Source organism: Ammospiza caudacuta, chromosome 3 (assembly GCF_027887145.1).
Source record: "Ammospiza caudacuta isolate bAmmCau1 chromosome 3, bAmmCau1.pri, whole genome shotgun sequence".
Classification (NCBI taxonomy): Eukaryota; Metazoa; Chordata; class Aves; order Passeriformes; family Passerellidae; genus Ammospiza; species Ammospiza caudacuta.
Window position 1 is genome coordinate 110,982,830 of NC_080595.1, and position 19,908 is coordinate 111,002,737.

The window sequence follows — 19,908 nt, forward strand, 5'->3', positions numbered from 1 at the left end:
ACATGAGCATGACAGACTGGCCAGGCACAGTTTGCCCATGGTAAATCCACTCTGGCTGTTCCCAGTCACCTTCTCATCCTTCACACGCTTGGACATGGCTTCCAGGAAGACAAGCTCCATGACCTTCCTGAGAACTGAGGTTAGGCTGATAGGTCAAAAGTTCCCCAGAAAATTCCTCAGATTTGATAGGTCAAAAGTGAGGAGGACTCATCATTAAAATGGCATTAAAAAGGTGTTTGTCCTGTTCCTGACAGTCACCATATTTCCAAGATGACAAAGAGGGATTTTGCAAGTTTATCAGCCAATGCCTGGCACCCTTGGATGCAGCCTATGTGATTCCACAGTCCGGTGTTTGCCTGTTGACTTCAATTGTTCCTAACTCAGTTCAGCATCACTCTCCCAGCCTGTCACTGGATGCAGAGTCCATTAGATCCAGTCATGCAAATTACACCTCTGCACATTTCTGCTATTCCCGTGACATATGTCTGCAGCTGCACGTGGATTTAAATTCCTTCTAGCTTTTCTCCCTGCTATGTATGTACCTGCACAAACACTTGATAGAGAGTCTGGCTTTAGAGAAAATAAGTAAATACATTGTCCTCTTTCATGCTTCTCATTGGAATTTCTGTTTATCTATTTTCATATCAATGCTATCACAGTTCTTGGCTATTTAAAAATTGGAATAGCGAGTTAAAAGCTTCCTATATATGGATTGCATAAATTGAATCAGATACTCCCATGTCCATAAGCTGAAAACAAAAAAACCCAAACCCAGATAAACTGCAAATTGTGAAATAAAGTCTGAGGAGACTGTTATGGGACAGATAGGAGGAACATACAATTGGAAACTTAGAAACTGATACGAATCCCCAATATTGAAGAGCATTCCACAATACTGAGCACAGAGTTCTAATTAATTCTTGAGACTTTTAAATAATTTGAAGCAAGAAAGATTTTGGCCACAGTGTCCAAGCGCCATGGATATGGAAGACACACCTTACAGAAGGAATATTTAATTGAATGGTCAAGTTCCCAACATCAGTTGAAGCCAAGTAAATGTAAGTTATATGTAAGTTGTATTACATGCAAGATTTTAATGCAGTGTGTCCGCTAACTATTAAAACACATTTGTGTAATCTCCAGATCTTCAGTTCTCTTTGCCAACGGTCTTTCTGGAAATGTATTTTAATACTTCACAAATAGTTAACTCCTGAAAAAAACCCCACATATCTTGTGGCCTCTGATACAGGAAGTCAAAAGAGAACATAGGCATAGACCCCTACATTCAGATTGAAACTAGTATAAAGCAGGCAGCTTCTTGATTCTGCCTACAAGAAAAAAAAATGGCTCAGTGGGCACCATAGTAAGTCAGAGGTGTCCCAAACAGCACCACAGCCAGTGCTCTGCCAAGGCAATTTCTGCTGGAAAATACCCAGTTTAATTTTACTGGCATTAATAAATTCCAAGTCTTTGGTACACTGGTGTGAACACTCCAGTACTGCAGTAGAGCACCAGCCTGTTTGTGTTCCTGCAGAGTGACATTTATTGCAGCAATGAACTTTACAAACACTTTGGGCCAGATGGCGACCGCTCTCCTGGATGGCACACAGGGGAAGGGAAGCCCCTGGAAACAGCACAGAGGAAACCTCAGGAGTTCACAAGGTAACACCTCCAATGAGTGCAACTTCCCTGGGGTAATAGGGCTTTGCCTCTTTGCCCTTTGCATGGGGGTAAACCCAGCTCTGTGTGAGCTCTGGGGCTGTGTGTGAGCTCACCAAGAGAAACAGATGTGGGAACTTTCTCAGGGTGGGCATAGCTGTCACCTGCTCCTTGCAGTATTCAGAGACTGTGGCCTACTCCAAACAAGCTTATGAAGGTAGCTCAAGCCTTTGCTGAAGGGAATCAAAAAGTTTGGAGCAATCCTAAAGTGAAAACAAATAAGGACAATATTTTCTCAGGTACCTGTCCTTTATTGTTCAGGTCTTATGTCTCTGATCATTTGCTTACACTCAGCAATAGAAGAGAACTAAAAAAGGCTAGAAAAGAATTGCTATCTGAGTCTGGCCTTTTTAACCAGCTGCTGTCCCAGCCCCAAGCTGCAGATTATTATTTGGTTTGGTACTTCACTGTGATGAGCAGAACTTCATGCCCATCTGCAGGCATGGGGCAAAGCCCACAACTCCTGCCTGGATGCAGAGAGGAATTTCCCCTTCCCTCAGACAAGTCCCACAAACAAGTTTCAAGTTGTTTGCACATAAATGCTGCTCTCCCACCCACACTTCTGTCTGCACACCCTGAGTACACTCTTTTGGCTTTATGACAAGCAGATATGCACACCAATAAAATTTACACACCTTACCTGGCTCGTTAATTCTTATGCACACCAAAGAAACATTTGAGATACCCAGAAAAGGCATTTTTAAAGAATTTGACATTGCATATCTAGGGTAAACAAAATGCTACTCTTTGTATTTACCTCTGCAGTGCAGCATTTGAGAATGTACCTGTATATATTAGCTTACTGTGGGCAACAAGCACAAGTTTGGTGTCAAAATCATATCATTGTGGCAATCATCCAATCTATATGTTAGAAGGGCAATTCTGCAGACTCATTTGTGTAGTCAGCATGGCAAAAAACTATTAGAACAAAGACCTTTAGAAATAAAACCTTGGATGCTACAAATCTAGGATAAATAAAAAAAACAAAGTTACACAAAATCATGCAGACCTCATTTTGGGCTAGCTGAACTTACAAGAACAGCTGCTTCAGACACTTTTCCAAGAGAATTGAAAGGTACTGGAGGAAAAAGCATTTGTGTGTATACATGCATATCTTGTGCATACACACAGGCACACACATATTTATTTAAGCACCTGGCAAGATTTCTCCTTCACTCCAAATAAAGCATACAGGATCTTAAGGACTACCAGTTAATTTGGTGTCTGTATCTTCAGATACAAAGCACAGCTGCCAAGTTAACAGACATGGATTGAGTGCCACAGACTTTTAGGGTTTTTTTTCCTCATTTGGTGCTGATACAATTTATACTAGAAGCAGAGCTGGAATTCCAGCCTGGATCAGCAATCAGCTGCAGGCCTGGCACATCAGCTCCCAGCTCTCCCTGCTAGCTGTGTACATCAGTACCAGCCTGTCAGGTCCAGCTTCTGAACACCTTCAATGTGCTCCAAAGATAAACACTTCTATATGGAGGACAGGAAATGAGGCTTCTTTTGCTGATAAAAAAAGATTTACAACAAGTGTAGGGAAAGAACCTTTCTAATTAAAACACAGCTTAAGCTTTTTTTTTTGTCCTCAATATCCATGAATTCAGAACAACACTGTAATTCTGTTTGATAATTTTAAGTTAGTTTATTAGAGATGATCCCCCTGAGCCAATAGCTAACCTCTAAAGCACTCCAGCTTCCTGTGGGATAACAAAGAATAACATAAAACATGTCACTGTAAAATAAGCATGGCCGGTGTGAAGTTTGTTCCTGTGTTACCAGATAGACAAACCTATACCAAGTACTCAGCAGTGATCCAATAAATATCCAGAGATCTTTTTCTAACAGACAACTCAGCAACATCAAACAGATTTCTTGAGCTAATTCACTTGTGGTATGGGCTGATAAAGCAGTGTTAATCTCCTGCTTTAAATCAAGTCTCTGTCATAAGGCTCTATTAATCTCTCCCAGGTTATGGAATGTCTTAGTGGTAGGAAATTATATTTCTAAATTGAATTTTGTTCTCTTTCAGTGTAGCAAGAAATATTTTTCAAATTTCTAATAGGAACTGTAAAACCTATGATGGCAACAATACCTTTGAATAAATAAAAGCCATAATTTAAAGCCACTTTCTTCCAAGCTCAAACATTATAGCAAAATAATAGAAATTCGTTACCTACAAAGAAAAAATTAAACACAAAATTTTAAATAAAAATGAAGCAGATGGTTAATGTTTTTATCTTTTTACAGCAATTGGATTTTTTTAATCCTTTATAGGCAAACAATCTCCAGACACTAACACTTATTGATTCTTAGTTTATACACTTACTCTACAAGATGTCCTAACCTGCAGTTTCCATTATTTTTAACAGAAACAGATACCCTTTACATAAGTCTGTAAAGTTAGTGCCCCTTTGTTTCATGGGAGACAAATTTACAGTAAGTAAATATCTCTGCATTAAATTTACTATGCTTAAGTTAAAATTACTAACCATAGGTGACAAAATAACTTAATTTTATTGCCAGTAATAGAGTTGCTGGGTGGGTAGTGGTAGGAGGCACCAGAATGTAACTGCAGCATCAATAAATTTATGGCCTTTGCTTTCCAAGAAGAGTCCCACAGTCTCTGTAAGGTTTAGATAGATCTGTCCCAGTGGCTTATCTGAATCTTATCTACTGCTGACCATTCCCATCTCACCCAGTGCCCCAAGCAGCACTGGCCAGTGCTTGGATCAGAAGTACTGCCTGCATGGTCACACAGCAGTAAATACAGAAAATCTTACACATCAGCACATTAGGGTTTGCATTAGGCAGAGTGTTCAGGGCATTGCCACTCAATTCATATCAGCTGTGCAGTCAAACCAAAATCCAGGTAGCACAAGGAATCACCTTGATGTAAACCTGATAAGTCAAGGCCATTGCTTATGCTACCTACCTGGATTTTGGTATCAGGTTTGAGGTAAGACGGATTCAATTTCACTTAGGTGAAATTTACATTAAAAAATAAACACAAGAACAAACCAAAAACCACCCATGCTTACTATGGAAGCATCCTTCCATATGCATCCTTCCTCTGTAGAAATTAGATTTTTCTCACAGAAATAAAAGTCAGAACACCTACCACAAAGCTGTTTCTTTGGGAGAGGCTGTGGGGCCTTTTAAGGTGTTACCTTCAAAGGTCTTAAAAATGTTATCTTTTAAGTTCAGCTGGGACACATGGTCTAAGTATTGAATACCACCAAGAGCACAGTAGGACTGGAGCAAGAAGCATTTTAAAGTGGCTGCTGCCTCAAGTTAATTTTAGCTGACCTTCATTAACTGTTCAGAGTTGACTTGTGTTAAACTTTCCTGTTTTTACCTGTGACAACAGTCTCAGAGTCTCCTCCAACACCACCATGATCTTCCTTTACTGCATTTTCTAATATGTGCCAACCTTTAAAGCATCTGTCCTAATAATCAGAAAACTGGAAGTAGCTGTGAAAGCTAAAGGGAGATTCATGGTTAACATTTTTCAAGGCTGGCACAGGCATGTGCTCAGTGTATGTGCAGGGAGAGCAGCATCCACACACAAAATAAGCAATAGGAGCCAGCTGGGGAGGCTATGGTGGGGCACACCTCAGATTGCTGCTTCTTCTGGTGCCAGGAACTAAAGATTTGATGCAGAGTAAAAAATATCGCTAAAGTGTTTCCACAACACAGAGCTCTTTCTTTTTGACCTGCTTTCTTTGCAATAAATAGAAGGATAACGCTCCCTTGTCCACAGAAAAACAGGGAAAGATGAGAGAGGAAGGAGAGCAAGGAAGAGGCAACAGAAAGAGAAGGGCAGTTGTGGACACCAAGGCTGGAGAGAAAGGTGGAGCAGATCCCAGAGCTGGCAAGCCTCAGGTGAGCATTGCAGCAGCCCTCCTGCAGTTTCTGCAAATAATCAGAAATGAAAGGAGCCTGCTCACGGCAATGCACCCAAAGGGGCCTCAGCAGTTTTTATAGTCCCTTTGTCTGCCCATCAGGCTTCTCCCTCAAGACATTCATTTTATCCTCTTTTAAGTAAAGCTGTTTTGCTGACACATTTGAGTGATGCTTGCAGCCCCAGCTCTGAAACAAAGAGATGATGTATTTAGCATTCCACATTTCCGTGGAAACTTCCCCAGTTTGCCCTCGGTACCCTGTGACAAGTAGCAGAAGAAATGCCTTATCTAGACATTGATGTTTTCTCTGGAGACTGCTGATCAGAGTCTTTTCCTGCCACAACTGAGATCCAGCAATAAGGAGGAAATATGGTCTTAGGACAACATAAGCAGAAACACATGCTCCTCCAAAATTCAGAATTTTAAGAACTACTCAAGACTACATATGAAAATACGTAATGTAGGGCAGATGTTAACTTGGATATTTCAAGGTGGTCTTATACCTGGAGAGAGAGAATCTAAAGAGAGTAAAAGACTCCTTAAAGGTAAGTGTCCTCATTTGTATTACCTGAATTCAGTAAAGATTTAGATAAACCACTAACAGAACATAAATTTAGCAGTTCGGCAATAAAAAGAAATCAAAAATGGGAGGAAATTTCAAGGCATATTATTCAGAGGTCAAATTCACACCTCCCATAGACAGCTGACAGACAGAAAAGGCTGACATAACAAACACTAAATTCATTAGAGGAAAGAAGAATTGGACTAATTAACTCTGAATTAAATACTATTCATTAGGGCACATTGTACGATCCTCCAATTCCAGCAACTTTTGCCAATTTACAAGCAAGAGACCATTTTCTTAAACAAGTCATTGATAAAAATGATACTTTTGCTCAAAAGTTAAAAGCCTTTGGAATTTCAGCAAAGGTTTCTGAATAAAGACCTTTCCTTACCCACCAATTTACACGGGTCTGATGAACAGGATATCCCACATTTAGTTTGGCCTTTGGCAGCTGGAAGACCTGGTATCCTACAAAGATTGAAATCAGATAAAAAAGTCAAAATAATTAAGTTCCCTTACTTAAGCAGGTTCAGACACACTGAACTAGCACAGCTTTATGGTCCAGGATCAGAGTAAATAGCTGTCCTAAGGCAGAAAAATCAATGGAAATACTTTAAATACTTGGCAGTCCTTTTTTGAGGGATGGTAGGAGTAGTTGCTTGGTATAAATCAACACATAACTATGTGTCACCTTCAAAATTAGAGACCTTCAGACCCTGCAGACTCTTTGCTGGTTTACAGCTTTCTATCCTGCCTTCCAGCCTGCTCAGAAGCCTTCTTGATGCTGTGAAGCTTGATGTGTCTGAAGGAAAATGTAATTGCACAAAACCGAAAGAACTAATATTCCATAGTAATAGGAAAAATAAGGTATTTTTAAAAAAAGTAGTATCTCTGTAGAGCTGGAGGATAGCACTCTGGATAAAGAGACCAGCACATTTCTAGAAAAATCTTGGTATTCCCCACATTATTGAGGTTTTTCTTTGACTGCCACCCACTTCAAACACAGACCTAAAGTTTTTTCATGTATGTAACTGGTCATCTTAAAAAGATACAAGGGCAGTGGGCTTTATTTTATTAAACCAAATGGTGTCATCTTATTTCAAAAGTCCCCTACCTTCTCGGTGATTTCTCACACGCAGCTCCTCACAGCACTGACTCCTCCTTCTTCACAGCCCAACCAGCTCTCTCCCCAACCTGCTAACCCACTCTTTTGTAGCACTCTTCTTCTTATTGGACACAGCTGTGGCCTGTTAAGGGCAGGCCTGCTCCTAATCTTTGGTGATTAGTACAGCTGCAACTCCTCAGGTGTGAGACTACCTTCGCACTATCTTTATTTCCTTACATTCGATCTCTCCACAACCAAAAATCATATTCATTGCAAATACATATTGAAGGTCCAGATTAGATTTAGATTCTCTGCATAACAGAAAAAAATGCAGACTCTGAGCATAGATTGCACTAGTGAGAGCTTGTATATAAAAATAAAAGGTAGGATCGACACAAGATGGACTTTTGGAATGGGTTCAAATTTAGGTGGTTAGTCTTGAGACAGAACTTGCCAGGTGATGTTGAATGGATACAGAAACAGACCCAAGTCTGTTTTCAACTTTGTCAGAAACCAGAAAGCAACACTTAGGTCTTTATTTATCTGAAAGTTAAGGAATCAGAATTAACCCATTGGGGATTTCCCACCTTATCAGAAGCACCTCTCCATTCAGACCATTGGTGTCTGGGTGTAAAAGCCTCCAGCATCAAGGCTGTAAAGGCTCTTGAGAAGATGGTGCTTCTAGGGCAAGGTAAAGCACCTGAGCCACACTTGGATGGAGCATCCCCAGCAGTTCTCTGGTTTCAGACATGACTGCTTTCCAGACAGACCACAGAAATGGACATATTTACCCACACTTCACCAAGCATACAGTCATGGTGACAGGGGAGGATGAGACACTGAAGCAGAAGCAAGCCTTGGAGAGAATTGGTTGATACGAAGCCCTTCTGTTACCATTTTCAAAATTTGTAACTGGTGAACACTAAACTGCATTTTTAAGATACCAAGGTTTCCTAAGCACAAGTTTATGACAGCCATCTGCTCCAGTTTGCTTCAGCGGCCAGACGGGCTCAGCAGGATGGGTGAGACAGAAGAGGAAGTACACTCCTGAGACCCCACTCAAGGACAGTCCCTAAGGAACAGAACAGAACTAAACCCTGGCTAAAACCACAGACAGCATGTCTGGATACTTCCACATGTCCCTGCCAAACTCATCTGCTCTGCACAGTGTCACACAGACACACACAGGCTGTCCCCATCCCTCAGAAGTTTTCAGTCTAACTGCAATAGCACAGCTTCTGTGCAGACACACGAAGGGGTTCACGAGGTGACAAAGGGGGTCAGTGCCAGCTGCAGACACCAAACATGAGCCACAGCAGCCTCCCTGTCATCTGCCTGTCCATTGAACTTTGCTGTCTGATAACTACAAAGATACATGACAGAGCAAGCGCCCCTGGTGAACTCACATCAAACCAGTCAAGGCTGAGTAACTGAGAAGCTTGGTACTGGAAACAAGACAGAGAGACAAGCAGAAACAAAACCTACAGGCCAGCAGGGCAAGATATGGTCAAGGGCATTTTTTTCTTTTTTTCTGTAAAAGACAGAAAAACCTTTTCTTCAGGCATTTACACACACACACAGAGTGCACATTGCTATGAGCTGTAATTACACACTGCTGGTCAGTTTAAACCGAAGTATTAATGCACTTTAAAGAAACATAGCTTTACATTAAAGTTTATCAGTCATACATTTGTATTATTTCAGTCCATTCCTCTGGTAGCATTACCAGTGAAGACACAGGAGATTGTCACACAATTCACAGAAACTCTAATAAATAGCAAAGACTGAAAATACATTTGCCTGGTCTAAGACAGTTCTCAAATTGCCACAATCCAGTCAATGGTGAAGATGGAGATTCTAAGTATGCTAAAATAAAAACACTTCCACAAAGAACCACAACCTAAACAAAGACACACAGAGACTATTTCCAAAACAAACACACAACATAAATAAAGTGCATTTCAAAATAATGTCAAGGTGCTAAGGACCAAAAGCATAATTATGACTATTAACCTCCACATATCCTGCCCATGGAGTTTACATTTAGAATTTTCCTAAACTGGAGACACATTTCAGCAGTTATTCATGCCACTCTGCTTAATGGGGAGCATCTCACCTGCACAGAAGGGAGCCCCTTCTCACATAAAATTTGAAGTGGTGCCCTTTCAGTAGAACCTTAACTCACTTTAGCAAACACTGCCAAAAAATCTACCTTAAGGCATGAGGTGGGGGGGATATACCAAAATGACAAGTCAGCAGTAAGCTCATTCTGAGCTAGCATCAAACATAAAGAAAATCCACCACGCTCCAGCATCCCTCCTGGCTGAGCCCAACCAGTCTTCCAATCTCAGTGGCAGCAGACTGCAGCCTTCAGACCAGGCAGAGAAGAAAAAAGGATCATATTTCTACGAGGCACAGGCACTTTTCCCATCTGCCAGCTGAATGACATATCTGTTCTCAAAACACCCCTGTTATTCCACATTTATACTCAGGACACGACTCACCTCTTTCCTGAAGATACTCTTCACTTTCAGAAGTGAACTCCTACCATTTATTTCCTCTTTTTTCTTGCTTATGGTCCTATACCTAAGAGCATCCCTAATATGTCCCACAAATCAGGGGTAAAGCACAGTAGTTGTCTCCAAGCCACCTCTCCAGACCTAATCTAACACAAAATTTAGATTCCCCAAAGTGCAATCCCATTTTTAGCTGACATACACCAAAAAGCCATGCTCTCGTAACATCCACAGGCATCCAAATACCAATCAATAGCTGCATCACTTTGTAGAAATAAAGACAGCAATTAGAAGAATTAATCTAAAATAGTGCTTATACATTGATGTAAATACATCAGAATAAACTCACCAGCACAGAAAAGCTGTCTATGAGATACCTGTGAAATCTTTGCCCTATGCATGTTAACTAGTATCATTCTGCAAGTATTCAGTTTTCTTTCCAATTCATGTAATTTGTAGACTGAAGGTGTTTTTATATACTGGACAGCACTAGGGTTCAGTTTCCTTTTACCAGGGGTTATAAATCTGACTAGACAGCAACAATTGCTTTTTAATCTAAGCAAACTGGTATGTCAGAGGCAATCAGTATGGCAAAGCCATCCCAGGAGTATCCTAATAATTCCAATGAATCACTTGGCGTTGTATGAAACTGAAGAGTTGAACTCTTGGCACAGAACGTCACAAACACTTAATGCAGCAAGTATATGCAGCTGCAAACAGTGAGCTCAGGGACACCCCTGCATAGCGTTTGTACTCCTGAGCAACTTCTGCTCTTTTGGCATTAGTTTTCAATCATATTAGCATATTTTATTTTTTTAAACAATTTCCTATAGGAAAAACCTGACACAAATTTAGGGGTGTAATTTGCTATTCCTACCAATGGTTATACGTTACATTCAGAGAAAAAGATCAGGAAAAAATCTGGGAGGGCTCTGATATAAGAGAAAATCTATCAATATAAAGTACTTAATAAAATAAGGAGACCAAAGTGTTTCCAATGAGAGACCTTTTAACACAAATGATGAACACACATGTGACATTGATTTCAGAGGAAATATTTCAGTGGACCACTGCAGCCCTTCTTAGTGGTGTTTGGAGACCAATTTGTAGCATTTCAAACATATTAAGTGAGCATTTCAAAAACAATGCTCTCCAACTAAATTATGTACCATTTATGGAAAGACAGGCCATAATGCCATTGTCAAACCCAAACTAAAGGTGTAGTCTATCTAAACTCCATTTTGATTAATATATTTTATTAGTTTGAATTACATGCAGATTTTTAAAACTGAAACTAGAAATGCTGCTTTACACACACAATCAGAAATGTTTCAATCCACCTAACTGCACAGAGCTATTTTCAAATGAAACGAGCCAGTAATTTACCTAAGACTAAGTCAGTAACCTTACACTAGGTTTCTTTACGTGGTGTGATTCCTACTGCCTCTAAACAGCAGCTAGCCCCACAGAAGTACATCAACTCTGTTAGTGCCCTTAGAGTGTAAAATGTTGTTGAATTGACAAGTGTGTCTATAAAACATGTATCACAGTCTCTTGTCTGTCTTGTCTCTTGTCTATAGTAAGTCTGGATAAAAACAGATGTTCTGACTTGAAAATCACTTATCTTTACAACTCAAGAATCCCTGAGGAGGTTTAATCTAGTTGATTTAAAGCTTTGGTTCTTAGCATCAGTTTAGTATTTCACTGATTTTACTTCTTAACTAGACAAATGCTCTTCTACAGACATGCTAAAAATTCTCAGTAATAGCTGCATAAACTACTGATTTAACTATAATTTCTAAAGCACAGGTGATCCTAACATTTTTTTCTACTGTGCATGTGAAAGTCTCCAAATATCTGGAAAATTCAGGCCAACCACCATCTTCCTCTCATTCCATTTTCCATCTTATTTGACTATGGAACATACAGTAGAAGTCATTAAGCTGCATTTCACAGTTTATGGTTTTAATGGTTTTGCAACATTAGATGCACAATACATTTTCAAGCATCAAAAACTAGGCTCTGCTATCTAGCATTTCATAAAGATAATAAAAGCTAATGAGCACTCATGATCTATGATCTGACAAAACATCTGCTCTGTTCTTTCCAAGATAAAACACTCACCCTGCCTTGTTCTGGCACAGTGGGAGAACAAATATAAACCAATTAACCATTCTAAACTATAAGCTATATTAAGTTATAGTTTCTCAACAGGCTTTTCATACCCTGTTGCTAATAGGGCACAGGTGTCCTAAAAAACAGTCTTTCAATGCAGTAATTAAATCCTGCTAACTTCACATGGTCAGCTGCAGTCAACAGTGCTGTTCAGTTTCAGCAGGAAAAAACCCTGCTCAAAACAAGCAATAAAAAGGCTGATATTATACCAAGAGTCCAGCATCAACAGCTCTCTTCCCTTTATCTACATATCTACTTCATGCTTTCTTATTACAGAAAGTTTCAGAGGAATTTCATTCTAATCTCTTAGGGGGGTAAGTAGTGCAAACATTACAGGAGATCCTACAAACTGCATGATAAGGGACATGAATAATGTGGGGCACAGAGGCGACAAGAAAAATTTGCTTTACCATTGTGAGGCTGTAACAGGGAGATGGGTCATAGGAAACTGTTGAGAGCATTAAATTTCTGCTCTCCCTTACATTTCAAAGCCAGCTGCCAAGCATGCTAGGTGAACTGTTTGAGACCAAACTCAGCTTGTTGTCACCTACAGTATAACACAAATGTGAAAAAAAGAAAAATTCTTTTTCGTCTTCATTCAGCCTTGCAGTATGACTTATTTTGAACACTGCAGGAGCATGGAATGTTTTGGCTTCCTGGAAACTGCTGTATATTACTGTAAATAAAATATGTGAAAGGGGGGGAAAAAAAAGCACAGATTGCATAGCAGTTAACAAACAACATTATTTACAGTAAAACCTTAGATAAAGACAAAAATCCAAGTTTACATAAAGAAAACAAATACCCAATGCCTGACAAACACCTCATATTGTCCCCTACCAATGTACCTTGCAGAAACACATAATAAAATAAGCAATAGAACCAGGGAACCAAGCACAGCCCAGCTGTGCAAGAAAGCCAAGTACTTTTGCTAAACTGAAGGATCCAAAGCAACTGGGATTAAATGTGAAAACCCCACACATTCTCAAACATCCAACCTATTCAAATAGCCTAAGCTTCCTCAAGCATGCCAGAGAAAAACAGCATCTCCCCTTCTCCTTTCAGGAAAGGGAATGAAATCTTTGTGACTACAATGAGGATTAATTGGGCAAGCTTTGGTCCATTTCCTGCACTTCTTGTCATCCCATTCACTTCTATTGCTTTCACTTGATTTTGGATTTTTTTTTTCCTTTTTTTCGTCAACATTTCATTTCTTTAGTTTCTTCTACTCTCTGTTTGTTTACCTATTTTCCCTCATTTCAGAATTTTAATTGGAGTAATTTTGGCAATTTTTGGTCCTTCTCACTGCTCCTCATTTCATCTCAGTTAATTTGGTTGTAGTCATTCTATTTCCAAATTTTCAGGGTTTTTTCAATTGCACTTTTTTTTTAGTCATCTCATTTCAAGATTTCATTCCCTTTCCTGAAAGCAACAGCCAAGCAGCTTTCCCTGGACTGTTCTGCTGGAAGTGTCTGCTCTTTCTACTACCTAAAACTGGTATTCTCCTCATATGGCAGCCACAGACTCAGAATTTAAACCAACATTTACACAACATGTGCACAAACAGAACCAAAAAGGAAATGAAGCTAATAAGCTCATGTATAAAGCTTAGTCCAGAGGAAAATTACTGTGGCAGGATGGTCCATGGATTTCTCTCTCACTCCCCCAGAGAGGTTATGTATGCTTTAGATTAAAATTAATAAAACCTGAAAAAAACAGCAATAAATAATCTGAAAAAACAGCAATAAATACTTCTATATAAATTTTTGACATGAGATTCTAAGAATCACAGTTTTGTCAGTTACCCTCATAAGCTCAATTTACTTCCTTGTGCATTTTTTTTATGTCTATCCATACACTTGGACAATGACTCCTCAAATACTGGTTCCAAGGCAATTTAAATTATAGAAAGATTAATAAAATCCTGGTAGAAAAAAGAATAATCTGCCCACAGCGACACACAAATTTGTCACATTCAGATTCTGGTTAAAATATTAAAATTTAATTAATACCTTTTGAACATACAATTATATCAAGGAAAGAGTAAAGGCATTCAAACAATGGATATAGATCTTAAACAATATTTACAAATTCTGAACTGCAAGTTGACTATAAAGTCACAAATACTTTAAATATTTAGTAGAATATAGTGTAAATTCTTATATAAACTAGATAAACTCAATCTATTGGGTTTTTCCAGTCATAACAGTCTAATCTTTACATATTATGTACATTAGAATACTAAAAAGTTATAAAATTTTCTTTATGTTACTATGCAAAGAAATGGAAAATACATCAGCTCTGTCTTACTGTACAGTATTCCAATTGAACTTTCTCTAGTGGTCTGCAAAAATAAATGGCACTTTCACATGCAACAAGGCATAAAGTACAACTCTTTTCATTTGCAGTATTCCATCTGAGTGCAAAGTAAACTGCAATGATGCAAATGTCATTTAACCACAGAGTTGGAAATCAAATGTAAACTGTGGAAAGAGATTCTGACAAACTTTTCTCAGATTGAAGTAATAATGAAAAGCATGTAAACTGATTTCCATACAGATTTGTAATTTAAAAAAATGAAAATACAGCATACTGAGAGGTTTGTTATGATGGTATCAGAGCTACCTTGACAACACAATAATGGAGGAAAAGCTGATGGTGCTGTTCTGAAACCCAGCCCCCCAATGGGCTGCAGCATTTAAATGCTCTTCTATTGACAGTTTCCAAAATTACTTCTGCCACTCAGAATTGCACATTAGCAGTCATATAGGTTTTCTAAACTTCATTATGCCATTGTGTAACCATAGCTTCCACAGTGCAATGCCACAAGAAGCCTGTCTTTCAGGATTTCTTTACTTGGATATTCAGGTAACTTGAGCATGTTGATACTGGAAATCAAAAAAAAAAGGAAAAAGAACACAGTTCAGAAAAAACTCAACAGTAAAGATTTCTGATCAAAAACTCTGAAGAGATCACATGTATGGAATATGTTGTAAGAAATTAAGTTGCTTTTCACTTCAGTAAGTTATAATACAGTAATTTAAATTTAATATTCCTTTATTAATTTCACTACATTTAATTAGACAAATTTGAGTTGCAAACAATGAGCAAACATAATGTAACATCTTTTGGGATAAAGCCACCACTTTCATGTTGGAGAGTGAATACTGCAGAAACTGTTTAAATTTTTTTTGACTTTTCAATATGCTAAAGAACTGTACTTTTGACTGTGACTGACATGAAAAAGCCCTGGTTTTAAGATACTTTAATGAGAATAGTTAACATACCATGTGCTTGATGTTGGTAAAAGATTTGCAGTGTATGGCACAGCAGCAATAGTAAAATTTTGCAATCCACTGCCACCCATTATATGGGCAAAGCCACCATGAGGCACCCTGGAACTGAGAAAATGTACAGAAGTTAGAGCAGTGCAATAATGTTATAAGACAAAAAAATGTAACATTTACACAAAAATATCTCTCACTTAGGATAATTTGACAGTTACTAATACTTTTACTAAAGTTCCCTTTTTCTTACTGGTATCGAAATTCTCATTGTTTAGAAGTTTTTAATTACAAGACCAAATAACACATCAGTCCATTGACAATAGGCACCATATTGTTTGGCTGACATTTAAGATAATTCTGCCTGCAAGAAGGACTCATTTCTATAACCAGTTTTTGATGCAGAATGTTCATAGAATCAGAATATTCTGAGCTGGAAAGGACCCACAAGGACTGAAATCTACTCCTAACTCTGCAGGGATCACACCCTGTGCCTGAAACTGCAGTCCAAATCCTTCTTGAACTCTGTCAGGCCTGGGGCAGTGAGCACTTCCCTGGGGAGCCTGTTCCAGTGCCCAGCCACCCTCTGGGGAAAACACTTGCCCTAACATCCAACCTAAGCCTCCCTGACACAGCTTCACATCATTCCCTTGGGCGCTGTCCCTGGCCACAGAGAAGAGATCAGTGCCAGCTCCTCCACTGCCCCTCCTGAGGAAGCTGCAGGCTGCAATGAGCTCTCCAAGGTCCCCTCTCAAGCTCCCCTTCTCCAGGCTGAACAGACCAAGCGTCCTCAGCTGCTCCTTATACAGCTTCCTCTCAAGGCCCTTCACCATCTCCATGGCCTCTCTGGATGCCTTCTAACAGATTTATATCCTTCTTAGATTGTGGCATTATCTCAGTTAAGACAAACATGTCTATTTATGTTTCAAGATTAAGCTACATCACAAAACAGTTTATTCTCTGATTACTATCTGTGGGACAAATGAGCAAAGTGTCCTTGACATGTCTGTTCATGTACTACATCAGACCAAATATTTCAAGTAACTAATAAACCATTACATCAGTCACACTATAGCCCAGTGACAAACTATGGCAAAACTAGCACACACTAAAAAATCACTAGCATCTTCAGGAATGCCATCTCACTTAATCATATTACTCTTTTTTTCCCCTTTACCAACATATTATTCAAAGATTACTTCAGGTGTAAATGGGAAATAGCCTATTGTTCAGACTCCCTCTCTGTAATTCGAAACTAACAAATAGAATAAAATTCAGATATTTTCATAATATCAACTTAAGCCAACATACACTACAAGATAACATCTTGCTAGCACTGCTCTTGCATCCACAAAAACCTAAGAAAAAACCAAAAACCCAGAAGCAAGTGTAACAGAAGAAGTAAGGTTTCCACTCACAGGAAAACTACCTAGCAAAAATGCACAAGCATAAACTTTGCTGCTTCTGAATGTGAAGGAGCTGGGACACAACTCACAGTAACACCTTTTAAACACACCTTTTAGAACTAGCTGTAGTATCCAACACATAAATCTGTATTACCCAGCTTAACAACAGCAATGTTGAGCTGTTGTTCAAACACTGCTAGACAAAGTAACCACTATGGAGAGAAGTGCTGATTATTTGCAGTATATAATTTCTGATACAAAAGGAATTGTGCTTACAGGAACAATTCAGAACAGCAGTAAAGATGGTACATCAGAACTCTTATACCATGGTTTTGGCTCACATTCCAATACAGTCCTGCCTCCTCTGCAATGACTGCTTCTTTCTCCCCTCTGATAAGCATCCCATATTCAAATCAGCAATAAACAGAGACCTAACTGCTGAAAACTTCTTTCAGTCCACTATTATCTAAAAGTTTTTTCAATGTAACTTATAATACTTTCCATAAAACAGGTGAAAATCATAAAGCATGGGCAAGGCTTTGAACATTTAAAAGGAAGAGACTGCTGCCAGCTTTTGCCTCCAAGAATAAGTTTTCTCTCCAAGCAAAACACTGCCAATATAGTGAAGAAAACCTTCCAAATAGATGCAAGAAATATCACAATAGCTGTGTGCAAAAGCAACAATACAGTTCTATAGCTTTGGAAATTTCTATGTTTACATTTGAATCATGACTTTTCTACTCATTTTTCCACTGACAAGTTTTGCATAAATTTGCATGGAATGAAAACACTGTAGAAGATATTTTAAGCTTGTTTCTTTATGTTTTCTTATTCTTAAATCTATATGACACACATATCTTTCATATTTAACAACTATGCTGAATTTTCCTTAAAAGAGCATAAGCATATTGCTTATTGCTCCACAAAAACTACAGTCCCCAAAGAAGTTCTATACAATCTTTGCAGCTGTAGAATTCAAATAAAGTAGAATTTATCATTCAGAATCTATCAAGTTGTGAACACTTCCTTCCAACTGTTCACTACAAGTTCTATCAGAAGTTGCCAGTAGAAAATTAACAATAAATTAGCCAAATACCATTATAAATATCAAACAGATCAAGAGGAGGAAAAATAAGAAAAGCTTGTAGTATTGGCAATGTCTCAAGCAGCTGTTAGATGAGAAAGAATAAATGGCATCATAAGTGAACTTTCAGATCCCCAACATGAGCCAGAAAAACTTTTAGACTTTTTCTTGGGTGTGCTAAGACCTCCAAATATGTTCAAACTTTGCTCATGACAATTATTCTGCTATTAAAAGAGTCTCAAAATTGGTATTAACAATAAATGCAATGTTATCTCCACTGAAACTACAAAAGCAAGACTTCATAAGAGAAAGAGAAAGAGATATAAAAATGGGGGAAGAAGGCAAAAGGAAAAGTTTAAGAAATATTTGGACATGTCAGAAAAACACTAAAGACTTAATCATAAATCTATTTTATTAAATTCACTAAATTAATTTCATAGTCTTTGATTGGAAAGAAAGAACAGTTCCACTTCACACACACACACAAAAATCAAGTAAGTCAAAGTACAGAAGAGAATAAAGGGAAACAGAGGGGAAAAAAAGACTTTTGAATGTAGCCTGCCAACCAGGACCCATAGAAACAAATTCTTCACTAAGGCCAGAAAAAACATCATAGTTTGAAATCAGGTATACTTTAAAAGTAAAATTTTACTTAAGGTATCAGCTGACTACTGTACTAGGCTCACAGAAAAGTCAGCATCTAAATCTTCCATTTAGAAGAAAGTAGGAATGTCTGGGGACTTATGTGAAAAAATGCCAGCTGCATATCACTATTAGAGGTAACTTTCAAAAGTTAAATATTTATGGGAAAATAGGGAAAATACATCTATTGCATTTCAAACACTGAAGAAAAAACAAAGGGTTCCTCCTAGGTGATACAGGAAAAAAAATCCTAAACTGATTGTTTTTAAATTCCAGACCAGAGTTCTTAAAGCCACACCAAAAATTTCTTTGCTACTAAGAAGCAAATGAGTAAGAACAAGACAGCAGGTGATTTGTGACCAAAACAAATGACGCTGATGCACATATTAATCAGACAGTGTAACTGTTTACTTGACAGAAAGCACCTCTTAGAGTCCAGTAGATAATCCCAAATGCCATGAAAATACTGAATGCCACTTCAGCATCATTTGGAATGTTTTAAGAAGCATTTGAAACATGACCTTACATTTTAAAGATCCTTATTTGCTATCTAGATTTAGAAATGGACTGGTCCACTAAAAATGAAAGACCAGCAGTTGGCGTGCCCCATATGTGCAGTTACAACTTCAGGAATCATTTCTTCAGAGGACAAAAAGATCAATGTGCGTACAACTAGCTTCTTAAATCATCCATGGTCCCTAAAACCAAGAAAATTCATAATAAAACAAGTGAAACTAATAGAATTTGGAGACCAGGCCATTTAATGATACATCCGTGGCTGTGAAATTCCTCAACATAAAAGGTAGCTTTGATGATCTTAATTTGTATTTTATCTTTGTTTAACCACAAAACTTATACACAAAAGGTCAACTACTCTACTAATCCTAGAATATTAAGGGAACATCAAACCAAGAAGATGCTGTGATCTCTGCCTGCTACCAGAAAAAGGCTGGATTGCACTACTCAGGTGTGACATTTATGTCTATGGATCCACTTTGTGAAATGTCTGTCCCCACAAGCTCAACAACTCACCCAGCTCACAGGGGCATTTTTTGCTAAAATATTCCCTCACTGCCCCCAAACCATAAGGGAAATAAAAGTGGCTTTCCCTAGAGAACAAACAGAATTTAGAACAGAAAACCTTTATAAAGCAGTCTTCCATAAGGCTACATCTTATCTTAACACACTGCACTAATGTGAAATTCAACTCAGCTTGAGGAGAAGGATATTCTGTATATATTGGCTGAATGTTCTTATCTCATATGTTACAGCCTCAGCTGATTGCTGGAAAAGCCAAGAGTTACATAAACATGCAACAGGAAAAAGAATATAAAGCTCATTTAAATTCACTATAGCCTTGTCAAAAACAGCCTGGACAGCAACAAAGGCCTCTTGCAAAGTGATCAAGTATAATAAATAAGTAATCAATCATTTTGCAGGCAACAGAGACAGCAAAAGTATTAACACACACTTTGTCTACTTCCATCAATGTATAGAACAA

At 38.3% G+C, this 19,908-nt stretch overlaps 1 protein-coding gene and 1 long non-coding RNA gene across 4 annotated transcripts in view; both read right to left on the reverse strand.

Moving 5' to 3' along the window:
* Positions 1-953: 953 nt before the first annotated feature.
* Positions 954-7,367, reverse strand: LOC131556299 (uncharacterized). The gene is made up of 3 exons (XR_009274597.1): positions 7,310-7,367; positions 6,591-6,663; positions 954-1,922 (listed from the first exon to the last, which is right to left on the reverse strand). It is a non-coding gene; the product is annotated as an uncharacterized LOC131556299 (long non-coding RNA).
* A 6,604-nt stretch (positions 7,368-13,971) lies between these two features.
* The window catches only part of HACE1 (HECT domain and ankyrin repeat containing E3 ubiquitin protein ligase 1), a 48,666-nt gene continuing 42,729 nt past the window's right edge, over positions 13,972-19,908 (reverse strand). For all 3 annotated transcript variants that reach the window (XM_058800896.1, XM_058800895.1, XM_058800894.1), the window contains 2 exons: positions 15,279-15,392; positions 13,972-14,879 (listed from right to left, as the gene is read on the reverse strand). In XM_058800896.1, coding sequence (XP_058656879.1) covers positions 14,777-14,879; positions 15,279-15,392 — 217 coding nt within the window. In that variant the 3' untranslated portion in view covers positions 13,972-14,776. The remainder of the gene's footprint in view (positions 14,880-15,278; positions 15,393-19,908) is intronic.